General features: G+C 40.1%; 1 protein-coding gene across 7 annotated transcripts in view; it reads left to right on the forward strand.

Moving 5' to 3' along the window:
* LOC123778861 (putative E3 ubiquitin-protein ligase HECTD4) overlaps positions 1–22,894 on the forward strand; it is a 129,261-nt gene that overhangs the window by 23,085 nt on the left and 83,282 nt on the right. For 6 of the 7 annotated variants that reach the window (XM_045776507.2, XM_087857344.1, XM_087857340.1 and 3 more), the window contains 10 exons: positions 2,088–2,280; positions 6,622–6,780; positions 11,645–11,758; positions 12,482–12,622; positions 16,843–17,075; positions 17,457–17,602; positions 19,156–19,226; positions 19,855–19,960; positions 20,560–20,680; positions 21,363–21,491. In XM_045776507.2, the coding sequence (XP_045632463.2) occupies positions 2,088–2,280; positions 6,622–6,780; positions 11,645–11,758; positions 12,482–12,622; positions 16,843–17,075; positions 17,457–17,602; positions 19,156–19,226; positions 19,855–19,960; positions 20,560–20,680; positions 21,363–21,491 (1,413 nt within the window). The remainder of the gene's footprint in view (positions 1–2,087; positions 2,281–6,621; positions 6,781–11,644; positions 11,759–12,481; positions 12,623–16,842; positions 17,076–17,456; positions 17,603–19,155; positions 19,227–19,854; positions 19,961–20,559; positions 20,681–21,362; positions 21,492–22,894) is intronic. The other variant, XM_087857343.1, reaches the window with a different exon arrangement.

Raw genomic sequence — 22,894 nt, forward strand, 5'->3', positions numbered from 1 at the left:
TGTCCCTTGAGTGCTGAGGATGTTATGGTGAACGAGGCAGCAGAATCCCTGTTCTCGGGGAGCCGGCATTCCGTTGGGGTGGGGGCGGTAGAAGAGCAAACAATAAATGAATTAATGAGTAAGCTAACTTCAGAGAGCAGTGAGTGCTTGTGTGGGTAACAGAACAGGGTGATGTGCTCTGGCTTGGGGAGGGGTGGAGGAGGTTCTTCTTTAGATTGGTAATCAGGAAGGTCTCTTTGAGGAGGTGATATTCTACCCAAGACCGGAATGATCGGAAAGAGCAAGCGTCGGGAAGAGCTAGGGACAGAGTGTTACAGGCAGAGGTCTTAGACACCAGAGGCTGGGTCTAATCCTAGGCAAGCTTCTGTTTAAGTAAGTGGAGATGTGGAACCAGAAAATATGAGAGCAAGGAGGGCAGGGACTGTGTTGGTTCTGCTCACTAGCAGAGTACCTTACACAGAGGTCAGTGTTCATATTAAAAAGACACAGACCAGGATTGTAGTCTACTACCAAGACTGAGGAAAGAGAACCCCAAGAAGACTGGCAACCATGGCAGAGGTCACATGGAAGATAAGGAAGAGGTAGATGGTTTTGATTTCAGGTTATGGGTAAACCATCAAGCATGTCCACTTGTTCGAGGGGGCAGAGTTAAAAGTCCCTCTAAAGGGGGAGGAGGTAGGAACAAGGAAATAGAAGTAGCATTTTTGAACTCTCCAAGAAATCCTTTCCCGTATCACTTGTGAATGTGTCATAAAAGTCTCCCCAACTATGTGCAGCCCTCTCTGGGACCTTTTCATGACTGTGCTTCCGAATTTGCGTGCTTTTTCTTGCATCTTCTCTGTTACCAACCTTTATGTTGGACTCCTTTGCTTTTTATTTGCTTCTGTTAAGCCTTGCCTCTCTGCACTCGTATTCCCTCTTGTCTCTGTACCCCACAGCAGCAGGCCCGTCCCACTTGCCTTTGCTGGTGGCACCAGTTTCTGAGGCTCTGGCTAGATCCAGGAGCTTGGGTCTAGAAGGGGCAGGGAGATGCGGAAGCTGCATGAGGTGTAATTTGAGACCTTGGCCAGTGAATGGAAGTGGAGAAAAGGGACGGTACTTCAGTGACCACCAAGGTCTTGTTTAAGGTCTGTGTATCCTTGAAACCGCAAGAAGGAAGACATAGGGGAGACTGACGATAACGGGGCAGAAGGAAGTTAATTGAGGGGGCTGTTAGGAGGCAGAAGCGGAAGAGTTAACCTTACACTGCAGGAGGTGAACACACTTCTAACTCTGAATTAAGAGGAAAGGAAGGATAAATGAGGCTGGATACAAAGATACTTGAGTTGGAAGAGAGATGAGTGGGAGCAGCTTCCAGTAAGTGGTCTGGATCTTTGTAGCAGGAAAGACAGCTAGGTGCTCTGCTTAAAGTCAGGCTCGAAATTGAAGGAATTTTGGAATCCCCACTGTAGAGATTCTGCTGGAGAATCAGATCTTGAACGAAGAACTGCCGAGCACCAGCGAGGATTCAGCTGATGTCGGCGTGTATTTTTAGCAGACAAAGTCTGCCTTTCTCCAGGATTGCTGCGCCAGTGCCCAAGCAGCTGGGGCTCATGTTAACTGCTGTCAATACAGAATTTGGATTTTAGCCACTAATTATATTTCAAGAAGACATTATCTTCCTAGTTGCACTTAATAGTAAATCAAAAACGGATTGATTTGTTTCCTTCTCATCTTACTTGTACCTGTCAGAAGCTTGTAATTAGTGGGGGCTGCCTGTGGAATTCCGTAGAAGGAATTTTAATCAACAACCTTTTGTAGAACCTATTAAACTTGGCTCGCTAAAAAAAAAAAAATAAAACTTGCTCACTGCTTTTAGAATCGATGCGGTTAGGAAAAATGAAAGCTCAAACTTACCTTGCCTTTCTTTTGTTCTCAGTAGTTTCTGTAGAACACTCAAGGTTTGAGGCATACCTCTTCTCAGGTGCAGTTTTTCGAGACGTTTTTGAGCAACCAGATCACAATGGTACGATTTTCGAGTAGAAATCTGCTGACTTGATGGAAACCAGTATCACTGAAGGACGGACCTCTTTTTCTTTAAATACTAGGTTGAAAATGGTGTATTTGTAGCCAATCCGCTTCAGGAACGCACAATTCTAATGAGAAAAGAGGGCGAATCTGCCAAAAGCATTAACGAGATGCTTCTGAGCAGACTTTCACGCTACCGAGCTTCCCCATCCGCAACGCTGGCCGCCCTTACCGGCTCCACCATCTCCAACACACTGAAAGAGGACCAAGCAGGTATGCTGCCCTTCGCTGACTGTGTCTCTTTACCTTGTGTAGCTCCGTTCAGCTCTGGATATATTTTTTTGAGACTTTATTTTTTGTTTTTATTTTATTTTATTTTTTAAAAGATTTTATTATTTATTTATTTGACAGGGTAGAGACAGCCAGCGAGAGAGGTAACACAAGCAGGGGGAGTGGGAGAGGAAGAAGCAGGCTCATAGCGGAGGAGCCTGATGTGGGGCTCGATCCCATAACGCCGGGATCACGCCCTGAGCCGAAGGCAGACGCTTAACCGCTGTGCCACCCAGGCGCCCCTGAGACTTTATTTTTTAGAGCAGTTTTAGGTTCATAGCAAAATGGAGAGCAAGGTAGAGAAATTCCCCGTAAGCCTCCTGCCCCCACACATGCACAGCCCTCCTCATTATCCGGAGGTGGTACATTTGTTGCAGCTGGTGAACGTACACTGACATGACATTATCACCCAAAGTCCAGACTTTACTCTTGGAGGTGTGCATTCTGTGGGTTTGGACGAATGCATGATGCCAGCTTTTCATCATCGTGGTATCGTACAGAGTAATTTTACTGCCCTAGAAATCCTTCGTGCTCTAGCTATTTATCCCTCCTTCCCCCAATCCCTGCTCACCACTGGTCTTTTTATTGTCCTCGGAGTGCTGCCTTTTCCAGAATGCCCTGTAGTTGGAATCACGTAGTATGCAGCCTTTTCAGACTGGCTTCTCTCACTTAGTAACCTGCATTTAAGTTTCCTCCATGCTTGTTCATGGCTTGATGCATTCAGCTTGTGGTTAGTGAGAGCTGCCTGGAATTTGGGCAGTTCGTTTGTTTTCTTTCTTTCTTTCTTTTCTTTTCTTTTCTTTTCTTTTCTTTTCTTTTCTTTTCTTTTCTTTCTTTTCTTTCTTTCTTCCTTTCTTTCTTTCTTTCTTTCTTTCTTTCTTTCTTTCTTTCTTTCTTTCTTTCTTTCTTTCTTTCTTTCTTAAGTTTGTTTATTTTTAGTAATCTCTACACCCAATGTGGGGCTCAAACTCACAAGACCAAGAGCGCATGCTCCTCTGGCTGAGCCAGGCAGGCACCCCTTGGGCAGTACTTTTTATTGAGTGCTTACGGTACACCATACAAAGCACTTGACTTTACATAGTTTACCTTTTTATCTCCTTTTGGTCCTTTTTTTTTTTTTTTTTTTCAATCCAAACTAATACATGTTGTTGGCTAAGGACATGAATTGGCATGAATCTATAAAAATTCAAAACAGCTCTGTATTTAACTGTAAATACCTTATCATTACTGTTAATGTAAAGTGATTTCATGTTTAGCATATGCTTCATAAATGTAAAAAACTCATGCTTATCATTGTCTTCACTAAATACAATCTTGGCAAAGCAAATAAAAGGCAAACCTTCCACAACGGAGATTGCTTTTTATAGAATTTATCGTTTAGTGTTTGCACTTTAATGTTTTTAAATAGATAACGCATTTACAGAGCTTGAAAGTAGAAACAATATAAAAAGGTATGTACAAAGAAATCTTACTCTCATAGCCTGGCATATTTTTTGCCCCCACACTGCCTCCTATAGGTAATTATGTTTATTTTTATTTAACCTTACAGAATTTTTTATGCAGATACAATTAAAGACAAATTTATGTGTTATTTTCCTCCTTTTTTAAATAAAAGGTAGCCTACTTAAACACGCTGTTCTGTACTTTGAAAGCAAGAGTTCTCAACTGAGATAAGCCCTTAAGGGGCTCATGAACATACTCCCCAAAGTTTTATACATCTTAAGTGTATCCATCCTGATTTTCACCAGACTTGCGAGGCCATCTATTACCGAAAAAAAGTTAAGAACCATTATTATATATTTTTTAAAAGATTTTATTTATTTGACAGAGACAGCCAGTGAGAGATGGAACACAAGCAGGGGGAGTGGGAGAGGAAGAGGAAGGCTCCTAGCGGAGGAGCCTGATGTGGGGCTCGATTCCAGGACCCTGGGATCACGCCCTGAGCTGAAGGCAGGCGCTTAATGACTGTGCCACCCAGGCGCCCCAAGAACCATAATTGTTGATGAGTTTGCAGATTACACTATGTGACTCTATAACAAATCATGAACTATAGTAAAAGATAAGGCTAGAAAATATGCCATATATAGAAAAATGCATCTGAATTAATAGATGTTTAATGAATTTAATGCAATTTTATGCTTTAATCCTTTCATATGCTGACATGTTGGGAAGAGAAAGTATTTGTGATTAATTCATTATGAGGCTATTAAATACTTATTAGTTCATATTAGAATTTAAGGATAGAATTTTATTTTCACGGGTCTCTATTATATCAAATACAGGTGAGGAAGTTATTAATAGTTGTCATAACTTTGGTATATGGATAATTTGAATGGTAGAAATACTTTGTAGAGGATGGTCCTTTTTTTTTTTTTTTTTAAAGATTTTATTTATTTATTCGACAGAGATAGAGACAGCCAGCGAGAGAGGGAACACAAGCAGGGGGGGCGGGAGAGAAAGAAGCAGGCTCATAGCAGAAGAGCCCGATGTGGGGCTCAATCCCATAACGCCAGGATCACGCCCTGAGCGGAAGGCAGACGCTTTAACCGCTGTGCCACCCAGGCGCCCCGAGGATGGTCCTTTTACCAGAATAAACAGCTTCCTGACAAGCTGAAGGCTTGATCTGGGTTTATCCCTTGGGAGAAAACTGAATCCTACCCTAAACAATAGAAGTACTAAAGGAATCTTTGTTGCAGAAGAAAATATGGGCGAGATCAGAAGGAGAACTCAGAAGGCAAGGGTATATTTAGAATTCTGTGAAAACTGATACTGTATTCAAAACATGTGAACTCATACTTTTATATATATTCTCTGCACATTCATTAACGTGATGTTGCTGCATAAAAATTCACCAGTTATTAGGCTAAGTGACTTTTGGCAATTCAGCATTCAAAGGGTCTAGAATGTTTTATTCTGGGATAAACTAATACCTGTTACCATGTTAATGTGATGTCTATTAAAATATCTTGGTGAAGATGTTATGCTCACAAAGTTACTAATTTTCCAATCATTGCCCTTTTTGGATTTCTCCTGTGTGGAAATATATGCCCCTGAATTTATGTCCTGAATGAAGAATATATTTGTTGAGGATTAGAGGTTTGTGTGTGTGTGTGTGTTTTTTTTTTAAGTATTTTCTCTTTTTTTCCCCTTTAAGATTTTATTTATTTATTTATTTATTTATTTATTTATTTATTTATTTATTTGATAGAGCGTGTGCACACAAGTAGGGAGGTGGGGTAGAAGGAGAGGGAGAAGCAGGCTCCCAGCCGAGCAGGGAACCTGATGCAGGACTCGATCCTAGGACCCCGGGATCATGAGCTGAGCCAAAGGCAGACGCATAAACGACTGAGCCACCCAGGTGCCCGAGGATTTATAGTTTTAAGTGGAGCTGTTTAGAAGCACAGGCATTGAAAATAAATATCAGACAGATTAGGTTTCACTCTCCTCATTTTTCTAATGTAAACCATCTAAAGACAATTTTACATCTATCTGGGCAGTTCTGTTTTATACCCTGACAGCTTCTAGGTAAAGCATTCTGATTGACTTTCTGTTGCCATTATCAATCCTCACTGGAGTAATATATACAAAATCCTTAAATTTGCATTTTCAGATCTGCCAGCAAGGAAGAGAGATTAGAGTGCATTTTATACCTCTTGATTAGAAATAATAATAATTTAATGATAGTTTATGTCGCTGACCTAAGTGCATATATTATATATTTAATATAAATTACATATATTATAAACCTATATATAAGGGGTTATCATAAATCATGCAGGTGTAAAATTGTTCTGTGATATTGTGAGAGCTTTTATTTTTTATTAATTAGTTATAGGTTGAAATTTCTGTCTGATTTTATGTTCGGAGCTGTTTGTAATGAATGTAATAAGCCAAACCTGTTAAGAATTTGTTCTGTATAAAATGAAAAGATATCTGTTGGAGTGCAGTTTCTGGGAAACACAAACAGTAGGATTCTTCTTTCGTTCTGACATCTAGTCCATGTGGGGATTCATTCTTTTGAAAGAAGTTTTGAGACGTAAAGGCGTATTGAATATTGGGAACACCTTTGAGAAATGTTCAGCTCATGAAACAGGGGGCTTGGGACCCAGCTACTGGGCCAGAAGATCATTGTTTCTCCTTAGTTTACCACTTCTTGGTGTATTTTCCAAATCTGGGCATATCCTTGTTTGAATATGGGACCCCTTCATTGTACTGTAGTCTGTTTTGGCAATCAAATAAGCCTGGGTGTCAAATACTTATCACTATTTTCATTCCTTTTGCCAGCAAATACTAGCTGTGGGCTACCTCTGAAAATGCTTCGGAAGACGCCCATCTATACCTGTGGCACATACTTGGTGATGCTGGTCCCGCCTCCGGGGGGGTCAGGCAGCTCTGCCACCCGTTCACTTTTTGGTGGAACAAGTGGTTTGTCGTCTCTAAAAAGTAAGTGTATTTTATTTGTGGCACTTTGCCCGATTTGTCTGTAACTTTTCAATTTAAAGCTTTTCTGTTAATGATGTTAAACTTCCTCTGTTAAAGGTGTTTGCAGTAGCTCATTGAAAACAACAAAACTTATCTATACAGTTATAGGTTAGGGGGAATTAAAACTATAATTTTTGTGGATGATACAGTAGTACACTTCTGAAAACCATCATCTTGTAAAAGTTACTAGAAATAATAGTTCAAGACAATTTTAGGAAATAAAATGCTCTATTGCCACATTATTTACTGATGACGCAGCGAGAGCTTGACCCACTATGAATAGAATTCCAAAGCTATTAAATAAGTATGTGAAATGCCTCCATTTTAGGACACATAAAAAAATGTGAAGCAAAAAAGGTCTAATTTGGAAATAAATGTTGTTAATTAAATATATATATATATGTATGTGTGTATATATATTTATAAAAGAAGGAGGCATATTATAGTAATTAAAGCATTGTGATTTTGGCTTCAGAGTAGGCAAATAGTTAGGTGGAATAAAACATAGCATCAAAATCAAGAGTCAAAAAATGTTTCAGGGCATCTGGCTGGCTCAGTCGGTAGAGTGTGTGACTCTTGGGGTTGTGAGCTCGAGTCCCACCTGGGTATAGAGATTACTTAAAATCTTAAAAAAAAAAAAAAAGTTTCTTTTACATTGCCATTTTCTAGCTTTCTTATGTTAGGGACATCATTTGACCCCTCAGAGCCTCAGTTTTCCTACCTGCAAAGAATAAAAGGAGAATAGTATCTCACACTATTTTTTGGTGATCATATGCACTAAAGTTATGTTAGAGTATTTCTAAGAAACAACAAAAACCCAAGTGTTCCTTTCATATATGGTAACACTTTTTGTATTTTTCCTTAAAATTTGTTTAGACACACAAAATGTTTTAAAAATCTGTTTTCGTGTGGAGGTCCCTTAAAAAGTTAAAAATTGAGCTACCCTATGATCCAGCCATTGCACTACTGGGTGTTTACCCCAAAGATACAGACGTAGTGAAGAGAAGGGCCATATGCACCCCAATGTTCATAGCAGCAATGTCCACAATAGCTAAATTGTGGAAGGAGCCGAGATGCCCTTCAACCGATGACTGGATTAAGAAGTTGTGGTCCATATATACAATGGAATATTACTCAGCTATCAGAAAGAACGGGTTCTCAACATTTGCTACAACATGGACAGCACTGGAGGGATAATGCTAAGTGAAATAAGTCAAGCAGAGAAAGACAACTATCATATGATTTCTCTCATCTATGGAACATAAGAACTAGGATGATCGGTAGGGGAAGAAAGGGATAAAGAAAGGGGGGGTAATCAGAAGGGGGAATGAAACATGAGAGACTATGGACTATGAGAAACAAACTGAGGACTTCAGAGGGGAGGGGGGTGGGGGAATGGGATAGACCGGTGATGGGTAGTAAGGAGGGCACGTATTGCATGGTGCACTGGGTGTTATACACAACTAATGAATCCTCGAGCCTTACATCGGAAACCGGGGATGTACTGTATGGTGACTAACATAATATAATAAAAAATCATTTAAAAAAATAAAAAATAAAAAATAAAATGGCAAAAAAAAAATAAAATAAAATAAAATAAAAAAATAAAAAAAATAAAAAAAATAAAAAAAAATAAAATAAAAAAAAATCTGTTTTCATTCCCAATATTTCATATTCTGTCCTTCTAAATGATTTCGTTATCCCATTAAAGGGTTATATTTCACATGTAGACTTTTAAAAGGCATTTCGTACTCTAAGCCTGAAGATAGGAATTTGACCTCAGCAGTTTCTACGACATCATTTATACTAATATCTATCTTTAGGCCATTTCAAGTACATTCAACATATTGCATGTGTTTGGGATTTAGATATTTGTAACAACGCTCTTTTGTCTTTAGAATCAAATTGGTTGGACTTTTTCTGAACAGCTTGTTTTCTCTAACAGTTCATGTGGCCAGAATATCCCTCTAGTCCTTGGGAAACTGATATAAATTTACTATCAATCTCTTTTATTAATACTAGCTTTACTGAGATATAACTTACATACCATAAAACCTACACCTTTTAAGTATACAGTTCAGTGGTTTTTAGTATATTCAGAGTTGTGCGACCATCACCACTATAATTCTGGAGCACCTTCCATCACTTCAAAAAGGAATCTCCCGCCCATACCCATTAGCAGTCACTCCTCTGTTTCCGCCTCACCCCAACTCCTGGCATCCACTCATCTACTTCTGTCTGTATGGGTTTATCCCTGGACTTCTCATATTTATGGGATTATATAATGTATGTGCTTTTGTGACTGGCTTTTTTTTTTTTTTTAATGTTTTTAAGGTTCATCCATTTCGTAGCAAGAATCATTACTTCATTCCTTTTTATGGCTGAATTATATTCCATTGCATGGATGTACCCCATTTTGTTGGCATTTGGGTTGTTTCTACTTTCTGGCTATTTTGAGTAATACTGCTATGAACATTCAAGTACAAATTTTTGTGTAGGCACGTGTTCACTTCTCTCGTGCATGTATGTAGGAGTAAAATTCTGGTCATATGGTAGCTATATGTTTACCCTTTGGAGGGGCTGCCAAACTGTTTTCCAAAGTGGCTGCACCATTTTACGTTCTCATCAGCAACATAAAAGGGTTCCAATTTCTCCACATCCTCAGTGACATTTATTTTCTGCTTTTTAAAATTACAGCCATCCTAGTTGGTATGAAGTGGTATTTCATTGTGGTTTTGATTTTCATTTCCCTAATGACAAATGATGTTGAACATCTTTTCTTGTGCTTATTGGCCATTTATATGTCTCCTTTGGAGAGATATCTATTCAAATCCTTTGTCCATTTTTAAATTGGGTTGTCTGTTTACTTACCATTAGTCTTATTAAACTCTTTTTAGTCTCCTTGGCATGGCTTTGTCACTCAGTTGAAATTGGCCCCATTTGATTAAGGCAGGCCTTCACGGTGCCATTTTTTCATGAGGCCAGAGCTTACACAGTGATTCTATTTTAGGCCAACAAATCAATAAGTGCTTAAATTTCTTCTGTCCTGTTCCACATTGGTCGCTGTGGAGGCTGCCCAATAAGTGGAAGAAGTGGTGCCTGCCTCGAGGAGCTCCTGGTCTGGTTGGTTGGGAGAAATGCTGCTGGTGTGTGAAACAAGTAGAAAATAATATACAATCCTGTATCACTGCCTGAGCCACGGGGAGCAGAAGCAGTGCTGCAGAATCTGAGAGAGAGGGTTACTGCAGAGCGGTGTAGAGAGGCGATATATCCTGGAGTCTTGAGTTTAAGTCATGAAAAAGAGGTATTATGCATATAAGTGGCCAAGTTGGGAAAAGATGTATGTGCAGCAAACACAATGAAAAAGAGATAAGGCAGGAAGATCATTTGTTGGTGTGCAGGCTGGCACAGTGGAAAGTAGAAAAGAAAGTTGTTCTTTTTTTTTTTAAGATTTTATTTTATTTATTTGTCAGAGAAAGAACACAAGCAGGGGGAGTGGCAGGCAGAGGGAGAAGCAGGCTCCCCACCGAGCAAGGAGCCCAGTGCGGGACTCAATCCCAGGGCCCTGGGATTGTGACCTGAGCTGAAGGCAGATGCTTAACCGACTGGGCCACCCAGGCATCCTGAAAGTACAGTTTAGATGATAGCTTGGATCAGGTGTGATGAGGACCTGGATTACAAGGGGGATGGGAACAAGAGAAAGGAACTCCAGAGAGAGTGCTAGAATTTTATGTTGGAAAGTGGGGAAGAAATAATAATAGTACGTATATGGTGATGCAGGTCCTGTAGAACTGTTTTAACTCATTTAATCTTCACAATAACTATATAAGGTAGGTACTTCTATTATCTCCACTTTATACATGGGGAAATAGAGGTTCAGTACATTTTCCAGGGTCATACAGAAGTGGTAGAACTGGAATTCAAATCTAGAAGCCTAGAGCCCATGCTTGTCATCACGGCATTACCCGGTGTTAAGGGAAAAGGCCAAGTGTCTCCAAGTTTTAGAGTAGTGCTTGGAAGGACAGCAACCTAGCTGTGCTTGAGTGTCCATTAACCTTTATTGAGCGGCAACTATATATAAAGTATTTCTTGTAAGTGACATTACCTAGTGATGTTAGTGATCATAATTCCTCTTGCAATGACCCTTTTCATAATCTATATTAGAAAATATATGCAAAAGTTGCCATTTTTTAAAGATTTTATTTATTTATTTGAGAGCGAGAGCGAGTGAGAGCACGTGTGCAGGGGGAGAGGCAGAGAAAATCTCAAGCAGACTGCTTGCTGAGCACAGAGCCTGGCGCAGGGTTCAGTCTCACAACCCTGAGGTCATGACCTGAGCTGAAATCAAGAGTCAGATGCTTAACTGACTGAACCACTCAGGCGCCCAGCAAAAGTTTCCATTTTACAAACATTTTGAAAAATGGGGCTCACTATTTAGGAGGACATTTTGTGACTGTTTTCTTTTTTGTGGGTTTTTTTTTTTTTAAGATTTATTTATATGAGAGGGCATGCTGGCAAAGGGGAGGGGCGGAGGGGGGGAGAGAGAGAGGGGAGCAGACTCCCCGCTAAGAGTGGAGCCCAGCGTGGGACTTGATCCCGTGACCCCAAAGTCATGACCCAAGTCGGATGCTTAACTGATTGAGCCACTCATTGCCCCCTTTTTTGTGGTCTTATGTTTGTATTCTGTGTCCTCATTGTTACCACCAGTAGACAACAAAAAAGGTGTTATTTTTATGAAAATCTTGTTAAGAGCCTGAAGTTTAAACTTTGAAAAGTAGCCTATCAACATAAGGCTTATTAAACAGCTTAATATTTGTTTCCAAAGTCCTTGCCTCTAGCTTGGTGTATAATATTTCGGATGGTCAGTTCACAAGTCGTGCGGATCTCATAGATGCTGCTGGAAGCTCGCTGGGGCGTGGTGCTCTTGTACCAGGATTGGGTAAGAAATGCCCACTTTTCCTTGGAAAATTCAAACTTTTAGCAATTTCTCTGAAAAAAATCTTGCCAATTCCCTTTTCCTTGTAAGAAAGAATTTTTTGATGCTACCGTTTTTTTTTAAGGATCAACATAAGAAACAGCCATAGGTGACATTCCTCTGCATAAATTGCTATTGAAGATACTGTCCATTAGGTTGTATGATGAGGCCCGTAACAAATTCTTCTCAAAGTTTGTGCTGTGAAGAGGTTTATTTCTCGTGAGGCATTGGTATGCTGCTTATTGTTAGGAAATGAACACTATGTAATATATTGGATTTCCTCTTTGCCTGGGCTCCTAGGAAGCTCATATTTAAGTTTTGGGCTTGGTTACTTAGGCTTTTACTGTGCGTTAATGTTCACTACTCCTGTTAATACCTGGGTTTTGGTTTAAGCCACTTAAATCCTTTTGGAACTTAAAAGGGTCACAAAATAAGTCAGTTACTAAGAACTGTCTATTCCATGAGACCTATTCCATTCTCACACAGGAGTTAAGCAAAGTAGAATTTGAGTCCTGCCTTCTTGCTGAGCCCCAATCTAATGCTTTGCCAGATAAATAAATGGGACTGGGGATGTGGGTTGTCAGCAGCGGAGAGAGTGGCCCTTCCGTTCTTCAGCAGTGCTTCGGAGGATTATGCATACAGGCAGATGATGACACGGCAGTTGAATAAAGTGTGTTCTTTTCGCAGGTGCCTGTTATGATACAGTGAACAACATGCTGTGGACATGTTCGAATGATTATATTGATCAGTGGTGTAATCCAGGGAACCAGGCCTTCCATTACGTCTGTCAGAGACTTGGAGTCAGCCACATCATCACTGAGCCCAAAGGTGAGATGCACTCATGGTCTTAATGGGAATAGATTTTGCCCTCATGAAATACGAGAGGGCACAGTAGTGTTAGTAAGTGGTAACATAGCCCAAGCAACAAAATGTGTCAACAGCTTTCCCTCTTTGAACTTGAAACCTAACATGCTTGTTGCCTGATTGGTTTATTTATTTATTTATTTTAAAAGATTTATTTATTTATTTATTTGAGAGAGAGAGCATGAGCAGGAGGAGGGGCAGAGGGAGAAACAGACTCCCCTGCTGAGCAGGGAGCCTAACATGGGGCTTGATCCCAGGACCCTGGGATCATGACCTGAGCCAATGGCAGATGCTTAACCTACTGAGCCACCCAGGTGCCCTGCCGGTTTGTTTTGTTATTAAATAAATAACCATGTAAATAAACAGAGGATTTGAGACTTTTTTTAGAGGAAACTGTTATGTCACTCTAATATTGTCAGAACTTTGGTGCAAAAGCTGATTCTTTATTTGTACTTGCCATGGGATTATTTGCCATTGTAATGGTTTTGCATTGATGACTTATTTATATTAGAATCACCAATAAAGGATGTATGTATTTCTTGTTACTATTAATTTAGAATCTCGTGGCTTTAAGGTCAGCTATAGTGATAAGGAGGAGCAGATCCTCTCCCCATAAAGCAGTGATAAAATGGACGTGATTACCAGAACGACTATTTCTAGGCTCTGGAAACTGACCAAAGGCATACACCAAATTGAAAAGCAAATATTCTTAAAAACCATCGAACTTTGGGTAAAAACAGTGGAAGTCTGTGGTACTCTTAGCTGAGGATGCTCCTGTCTCCCACATTAAGCTCGGTCAGTGCAATAATCCCACCAGGGTGGGGCAGATCATGCAAACCAGCAGCTTTGCTTCCAGAGGGGACTGACCTGATTTGGAGACTTACTGGCTCAAGGTATTGGAGCATAGCCTTTGACTCAGACTAGATGATCCCTAGGAAACAGGCTTAAAAATAAAAATAAATAAATAAATAAAAGTACACAGATGAAAGAAAGTAGTAATTAAAGTAGAAACAATTTTTAAAAAACCCAGCTCAAACAGAAGTCAGTAGCTACACACTGTAGGCAAAACTCTGATGTTGAACTTGGCAGATGAAAACTAAAGCAGCCTTTATATATATAAAGATCTAAAGGAAACCCCGTTGAAAAGATGCAAGTATGATGACTATGACTTAAAAAGAATTTCAACAAATAAATTTTTGAAAAAAGAACCAGTTGGAAATTCTGGATTTGAAAAGTCCAGTGACTGCAAAGAGCAGCTTAGCAGCAGATTTGAGATGGTGGAAGAAATAAATCTTCAACACGGACGTAGGTGGATAGTGTCTTCCAATTTGAGCAGAAAAGGACACTCTTAGGGATCCTGGTCAGGTATTTTGTAGAATGTCCTTTAGTTTGGGTTCATCTGATGTTTTCTCATTTTGGTTTTTTTTTGTTTTTTGGGTTTTTTTTTAGATTGTATTTGTTTGAAAGAGAGCATGAGCAATGGGGAGGGGCAAAGGGAAAGGGAGAAGCAGGCTCCCCACTGAGCAGGAGGCCCGATGTGGGACTCGATCCCAGGACCCTGAAATCATGACTTGAGCCAAAGGCAGACGCTTAACCGACTGAGCCACCCAGGGGCCCCTGATGTTTTCTCCATTTTGAACTGAGGTTTTAGATTTTAGGGAGGAGTACTGCAGAGATGAAGTGCTTTTCTCATTACATCCTATCACAGGGTACATGATATCAACATGATTTATTATTAAAATTGATCACCTGGTTTGGGGCGCCTGCCTGGCTCAGTCGGTAGAGCGTGCAACTCTTGGTGTCGGAATTGTAAATTTGAGCCCCACCTTGGGTGTAGAGATTACTTAAAAATAAAATCTTAAAAAAAACAAAAAATCACTTGGTTTAAATGCCACCTTTCTTCACTGCAAAGTTCCTGTTTTTCCCTTTCCAGCTAGAAGCCAGTCATTAAGCCCATGCTTATGGGAAGGGGGATTAAGCTCCACCTCCTGGAAGGAAAAGCATCAGAGATCTTGTGGACATATGTTAATTACCACAGTAATTAATGTTTTGAGGGAGGTGATACTTTGAGGCTATGCAGTTACCAGATTTTTATTCTTGAGTTAGTTTGTTAATTTGTGTCTTTCTAGAAATTTGTGCATTTCATCTAAGTTTTCTTATTTGTTGGTGTGAAGTTGTGCATTCTATTTCCTTATAATTTTTATAGGGTCAGTGGTAACTTCTCTACTTTCATTCCCGATTTTGGTATGTGTGCAGACTTACTGAAAATCATTGAATTGTGCACTTAGAATAGGTGAATTTTATCTTAAATTCTATCTTGATAAGGCTGTTGGGGGATGAAAACACAGCAGGGGCGCCTGGGTGGCTCAGTCAGTTAGGCTTCTGACTCTCGGTTTCGGTTCAGGTCATGATCTCCGGGCCTGAGATAGAGCCCCGTGTTGGGCTCTGTGCTCAGCAGGGAGTCTGCTTGTCCTTCTCCTTACCCCCGCATGCTTTCTCTCTCCCTCTGTCGCTCAAATAAATAATCTTTTTTTAAAAAGGCAAAAAGAAGAAAAAAGTCAACTATGTATTAGTGCCTCCCTAATTATTCTCTCCAAGCTTCTTGCTTAATCTCTAGACTATATATTCACCTCTACTCAGATATCTAATAGGCATCTTCAGCTTGTCAAAAACAAACTCCGTTTTTCCCCTTTTCCAGATCTATACCTGCTGAATCCCCTGTATGCTAGTATAGGGATCACAGTTCCTTTATACGCTTAAGCCACAAAATTAGAGTCTCTAGGACTCTCTTTCTCTCACATCTTACATCCAAACGGACATCAGCCAATCCTGTCAGCTGCGACCCTCAAGATTGATCCCCAGTCCAGCCGTTTCCCACGACCTGTGCTGCTACAGCTCTCACCGAGGTGTCAGTGGCTTCGGCAGGTGATCACGGTGGCCAGCTCCCTGGTCTTCCTTCCTACTCCCTCCACGGTTGCCCTTCTCCACCGCCTGAGCACATTTCTGCACAGCAACCAGAGTCTTCTATAGTCTCCATGGTCAGGTCTGTCCCTCCTCTACTCAGACTCCTCCACTGGCTTCCCATCTAACTCGGAATAAAAATCCAAGACCTCATTTATTTGGGTCGGTCCCAGAGCCTAGCTTTCAGAAAGTCTTTGGTGAGGACGAATAGTACCAATCTGAATTCTGTTGTAAAAGCAAGGACTCAAGACACAGAAGAGCGTGGAACCCAGCCTGGCCCTCCAGTTAACATACAATTGAAAAGTTCAGATTTGGCCAAGTTTACCTACTCTTTGGTTTTCCTTGGGTCCTTTCCTCATAGCTCCCAGTGCCCACAGTCGTTTTTGCAGCTCCAAGTTCCCCCCTACCCAGGCCCACCTCTCCCACACCGCCTGCTTTCCTGTTCGTTTGACGCAGTTCATTTCAGCTGGCTTGAGGGGAAAAGCAGGTTTTTGGGTTTTTGTTGGTTTTGTTTTTTGTTTTTTGTTTTGTTTTGTTTTGCATTTTGCCTACTTAAATTATTTTCACCTCCATCCCCTGAATGGTCATGACCATCCATGGGGTGTTTTTTATTATGTAAGAGGATGCTCATGAACCCTCAGGGTTGAACTGATGGCTCTCTAGGTTGCGGTGACTAAATGAGATAAAAATGGTGAGGTACTGTGGGAGGAGATATTTGTGGACCTGGGGGTGGGGATGCGGTGGGGGTGGTGTTCTATCATAGAGGAGCCATAGAATTTACTAGACTGGTTCCAGCATGGGCTCTGAGTGGAATCGGCCTGAATGCAAATCCCAGCTCTGCACTTAGTAGCTGTGTGACCTAGGGTGAGTTACTTGACCGCTCTGACATTGATTTACCCCTCTACAAAACAGGGCTAAAATAGTCTAAGTTTATAACAGAGTTCCAAGGTAATGCATGTAAAGCATTTAGCCCATTGTCCAGCATATAGAAAGGGCTCTCTCAGTGATTACTTATGCTCTTTAAAAATGGGAATTCCCTAGTGTGTTCATTTTCACCACGGCATTCTGTGGCAGGGAAAAGGATTCTCCAGAAGTACTGGAAGAGATGGGAGCCTAGATATTCTGTCCTAGTGTGCGTGTAATTTTGTAAACCAGAGTTCTGTTCCTTGGGCGCCACCCGTGGAGATGTCTTTCCTCACTGAGTTTCTTTTTTCATTTTTTAGAAGAGGCTATAACCACGAATGAGGTTATAAACCAATTATTGCACCACGTTGGTGCGATGTGCATACACCAACTCAATCTTCTTGCCACCAACCCCAATCTTCCAATCACAAGTGTCTTGGGCAAGCAGCATCCAATCGAAGCACACCATCTTAGCAGTATCTGTGACATTATGGAGAAGGCCATGGTTAACGGAGACACCTGTATTATACGCTGTATTCTCGTTGTCTTTCAGGTAAATGCACTGTTTTGACAGAAGTAAAATGATAGAGAAAAAGGAACCCAGAACTTGGTTTCAGCCAGCTAATTTCTACCAGAAGAAAAGTTTAATAACATTCCTGTCTTGTATGTTAACCACATTTTAATCCTGTAATTAGAATTGTAATCATATTCATTGCATTACAGTTAATGGAATATTGCTGTAGTTAGCTCATTGCAATTAATATATATAAAATATTTATAAGTATACCATTACACAATAGAGAAGATTGTGGTTAAAAATCCACCTGGATATCTGTTCATAGGAATATCTACTATGTGCTTTTTATAATTCATAGGGATAATTTTATCCCTAGTAGAATTAGCATTTTTAGATATACCCCTTATGTTTCCGTAGGTGGTATTTAAGTTTTTCTTCAGCCCACAAACTGAAAGGAATCGCGACATCATTCGACGGTCTGGATTGCTGCTTTGGCAGTTGTTGATGGCACCAAAAGATCAGATTTGTCCTGAAATTCAGAAGGAAGTATGTCTTGCCATCAGGTAATTGGCAAGTGATTTTCTTCATGGCTTTTGCAAAATGCTTCTCCTGTGCTGAAATATAATCTTTCTGGCAGTTCGGTAGCATGGAAGTCTCTTACCCCATCCAGTAGTCAGGACCTCATGCATAGGGAATAAGTTAACTGGAGAGGGCTTGTGGTCCCACTCCCAGAGGACCCAAGCCACGTGTGCAACTATGTTCCTCAGCTTGCCTTTTGGATTTTAAAAGAAGGAAAAAAACAAAATATCCATTGAGAGGATATTTTGATGGTTTGCAAGTGGATGTTCCTGTCATTTGGGGAGAGTGTATGGCAAGGTGGCCAAGAAGCGGGTTTGGGCAGGCAACAGACCTGGGTTCTAGTCTTTGCTCTGCCACTTACTAGCTCGGTTCAAGGCTTCCATTTCCTCAGCTGTAAAGTGGGCATAAAAATAACACCTACTTTTAAGGGTTTGTGAGATTTTAATAAGGTAAAACCTGACGCAAAGTGCTCAGCAATGTTAACCTTTTTAATTCTATTTAAAACTTTGTTAGAGAAGATAGCAGAATTTATGGGCCACTTTCTGTTTATTATCACTTCATCTTTTTTTTTTGAGTGCATGAACTTTTATCCGTGAATATAGCCTTAATATGACCAAGTATAATTTAGTGACCAAGAGAGAACTGAATGCTTGGTCTGGAAGAACTGTATGATGGGAGTAAGCAGAGAGGGAGGGGATTTTTTTTTTCCCCCTTGTATAATCGATTATGCTTTGTGTCTCTTTCTGTATTAAGTATTAAGGCAATAATTTAAATCTGGAGTCATGAGGAAACTTCTGGGGGTAATGGGTACGTTTGCTCCCTTGATTGTGGTGATAGTTTCATGGGTCTATGCATATGTCAAACTTGTCATACGTACACTTGAAAAATGTGCACTTTATTGTATGTCAAACCTCATTAAAAAAAAAAAAGGAATAACATCTTGCCCTTTTGGAGAAGCTGAGATTTAGAAATTCCGCTTCTCAAATGCGCTTTTGGTCACAATCTGGATGTATACCTGGCTCAACTACATTGACTTTTTATAGCTCAGTTCTATTTAACCAGTTCCGTATCCAGCCTCAGACAAGATCTTACTTTGGTAACTCGTAGACGTGAAGGAGAGAGAGCCTGTTTCTCAGGGAGGTGAACGGGCTATATCGTGACAGTGAATTTAGGTTCAGCCCCTTCGTTAGTGATGAAACTGCCCTCAGAGTTTTATGCAATCACACTGCCATCTTTTTTTTTTTTTTTTAAAGATTTTATTTATTTATTTGGCAGAGATAGAGACAGCCAGCGAGAGAGGTAACACAGCAGGGGGAGTGGGAGAGGAAGAAGCAGGCTCATAGCAAACGAGCCTGATGTGGGGCTCGATCCCATAACGCCAGGATCACGCCCTGAGCCGAAGGCAGACGCTTAACCGCTGTGCCACCCAGGCATCCCCACACTGCCATCTTTAATATAAATGCAAATTAAAACATTTAGAGTTTGGATTTTCTAGAATATTTGTTGGAAAAACTTTTTGACTTTTCTTTCCTTTCAGCTCTGGTTTAAATATCTTGTACCCCGGTGAAACGGAAATCAATAACTTACTGAAGCTGGTCTTAACGGAAGGTGAGAATCTTCCTTGAATTCTCCTTAAACAACCATCCCTTTTTTGTCCCTAAGGAAACCGCTGGATATTAAGATAGTAGATATTTCTTTTCTTCGTACTCGTTAGTATCCTTTCTAAAATATGTCTGCACATACGCCAATGATGCCAACTGGACCGAGAGCAGAAACTGTGTTCTGTGTATCTTCAAGCTTTATAAACCTTTTTCTATCCGCACCGCTTAGCAGAAGGTGCCTGATGGTACATGTTTAATGCACGTGAAAGATAATGACTTCTTGGGGATTGCTAAGTCAGTTTGTTTCCTCCAACACCCAACTTTTAAAGTGGGACTAAGCAACAAATACAACGAAGTTCACCCTGCCAAAGACACTCTGCACTTACAAGCAACATTAATTTAAGGAATTAGAAATCACACTTCATGACGTATGAAGAGATGAATTACACTTAGATCAGGATGTACCGATTTTAAAAAGTCTGGTTGGGATGTTTTTGCTGCTGCTGTTTGTGTGAGTACATGTGCCTGGAGCCCCTTGATTGTCAACAGTCTGCTCCTTTCAAAACTTGCTTTAATAGCCTCAGTTTTCTTAGTGTAATCACCAGGGTCGCTTACGGAGCTTTGTTCTGTGTCAGGAGAGAGAAACAGCGGCCTCTCCCAGCTGCGGGATGTGATTCTAACCAATTTAGCTGAACAGCTTCAGAACAACCGATTTGGCAGCGAGGAGGACGAGCATTACAGGTGACACCAGTTATGCTGTTGACTGCTCGCCTTCTCTTTGTGTTTTTCCTAGTAATTAATTTACATTTAAATGTGTTTGATCAACTTTAGTCTCCTGTAGTATCTGATATAATTAGCACGTTAAGTCAAAATCACAGATCAATTAAAAGATGATAAATCCCACACTTGCCCTAAGAAGTGAGGATAGCATTTTCCAGTTTTATCACTAGAGGAACTTAGGCCCGCAGAAAGAAAGATTCTTAGTGGAAATAAGAGATGGAGCTTATTTAAACATCTTGGTGGATGGAGGGTGCCATCCAAATTGTTGGGCTGTGAGAGAGGGTAAAGGTGTGGAGAGAGCTAGGAAGGGGAGGAAGGTATTGGTTTTCTTTGCTGTTTATAAAATACTCAGACCAGGTGCTTGGGTACCATTTTGTTTCTGTAAGTTTGATTTAGATAATACGCCTAGTCGTTAGCATCATTACTGAGTAAGATGATTTACTTACAGAACCAGTAATTTTGTGTCTTCTATTTGTCATCTTATACCAATTGTATACAATTTATCCTTTTATTATTAAACCATCAGTATCTTATTGTTACATTTTTCCTGCATTTTAAAGACTAAATGATGAACTTTTACACTACATTCTGAAGATTGTTGTACGGGAATCCTGTATCTTAATCACCAAGTGCCAAACTGTCTCTAAAGAGGATTTTCAAAAACTCCTTTCGACTGTGCCTGTAAGTAAAAATGTGTTTAATGAGGGCAAAATTATATCACGTGTCCCCGTTTTCATGTTACCGTATTGGCGTGTGTATGTACACACTGTCGTAACACACGCTCTCAAGGCAGCCGTAGTTGACGAAGTTCAGTGGGTGACTGTTTTCCTGGAAATACAGAACTGAACGAATCCACTTGGAATACTTTCTCTAAAGACTTTATTCCTCCTGCTTAAATGTCTTGATGCAGTAAATTGTTTGAGTTTGGGTGTTTTTGTCTTGTTTAAAATAGGATTTCCCCTCCTGTTAATTTTGAGTGTGGCATTGGTTTTTAAAGCATCACGGTTACACAGATTGGAAAGAAACAAGAAATTCTCTTATGGGTTTGGGTAGATTCTTCTCTAGTGGAGAAGCATGAGCGGGGAAGAGGGTGGGAAGAAGAATTATTAAGAGGGAAAAATTCAAGTAAGTATCTGTGTGACTAGTGGATTCTGTAGCAGAAGGCACAAAGTTACAGTAAATGTGTCAAATGACGTTTTATCAAAAGCCATGTGGAAATAAGTCACCTGATAAACTAACCTGGTCTGTTTTCTGTACTTTCTCTCTTGCTTCCCCTGTCCCTATCTTATAAACACATGAGGATTACATGACCTCTTCTCTCAGTAGGGTGTAGGTCATCTAAATGCCCTTATTTGTATTAAAGGCTGCGTCCTCCTGCCTGCGCTATCTGATGGCAGTTCAGAACCACCTTCTCAGTAACACTATTTTGATTAAACCTGATGAGAATGATGACAGTGACAGCTCCTTGCAGGGAGAGACATTGAAGGTACAGGTAAACACCAAGCTTTCTTCTAACGATGCTTTCTACCCAGTGTGTAAAGCACAGCTTAATTGGCTAAATCTCTGTGTATTACGATGTCAGATTTCACCATGTGGCTTGTATTTTTGTGAGAGGTAATATTAGGTCACTCATTTCATAGGTTTTTATGTCATTGCACAGTGGTTACCATATTTGTGACACTATCATAGCGTGTCATCCATGTGCTCTTGTCAATCTTTTTGTGCCTTGTTTATTTTCATCTTTTTTAAAGAACTATAAAATATGGCACTTACAAGTGATCTACGCATCTGAAATTTATGTATGTATGGATGAAATAAATCTGGGTGCATAACATTTGAAATAATTTTGACATTGTGGCTGGTTTATGATATTCCCTCGATTTAAATAACTTCAAAAAGGTGATAATTTTCTCACAACCTTTATATTGAATAATTTCTAAACCTGCAGTTTATTTCATTCTCTGTAATTATTTTTAAGCTAGCTTCTGTGTAAACTCAATAATTTGTTCCCACATGGCAATTTATAGCAATCCAAAGATTTTTTTCTATAGCAGTGGATGTTATAATTTTGACAGTTGCTGGAGGCTGCTATTTGCATTGTTCTTCAGAATTTCTTCTTTGTGAGAGAATTAGAGAAGTCAATAAGAACTTGATTCTTCTTGAAAATGTTCACTAATACACACTGAAAAATTAACCCAGGAAGCCAGAAAGCTAAACGCCATTATAGTTGCCCTCTTCTTACTCCTTTACACATGCGTACTGTGAAACCCGTACACTCGCTAGTTCCTGTTTATGAGTTGATCTTATTAGAGAGTCAATTTTTAAACAGGCAAAAATGCATGAATTAATCATTTCAACTGCTGATACTATTGGTTAACTTCTCTTGCCTGAGTTTCCTAATCTGGGCAAAGGGGCAGTAGGTCTCCCTTGTAAGGCTCTGTGAGGGTCAGAGAAGAGGCACAGCAAATGCCCACGCAGGGCTGCACTTAACACACCGCGGCTGATAGGATCTGTGTGTCTTAAACCGTGGTTTAGCCTGTCAGTTCAGAATTCCTTTTCTCTTAGTGATAAAAACATTTTAGTAATTTCCAAGAAAGGCCCCAGCAAAGTCCAATAATGTAAACCAGTGTTTTCTCTTTGAAAGGCTAAATTCCGTATGTTCTTCATTAGCCCAGGGAGAGAATTACCCGTGGTAAAGGCAGAAGAGGCTGAGTTGTCCAGTGTTTCTGGGAAAAATTAAAAAACCCAGTTTTCACCTAAAGGGTTAGGTTGGTCGCATTTTTTTAAATAGAAAATAATTGTAAACTTAATATTTGTATGATTTTTAACTAGTACTTCTTAACACATTATTTAGTATTTGTATGCCCACGAAGTGTCTCATAGTTATTTTTAATG

Source organism: Ursus americanus, chromosome 30 (genome assembly GCF_024610735.1).
Source record: "Ursus americanus isolate L20-20 chromosome 30, mUrsAme1.1.p, whole genome shotgun sequence".
NCBI classification, from domain to species: Eukaryota; Metazoa; Chordata; class Mammalia; order Carnivora; family Ursidae; genus Ursus; species Ursus americanus.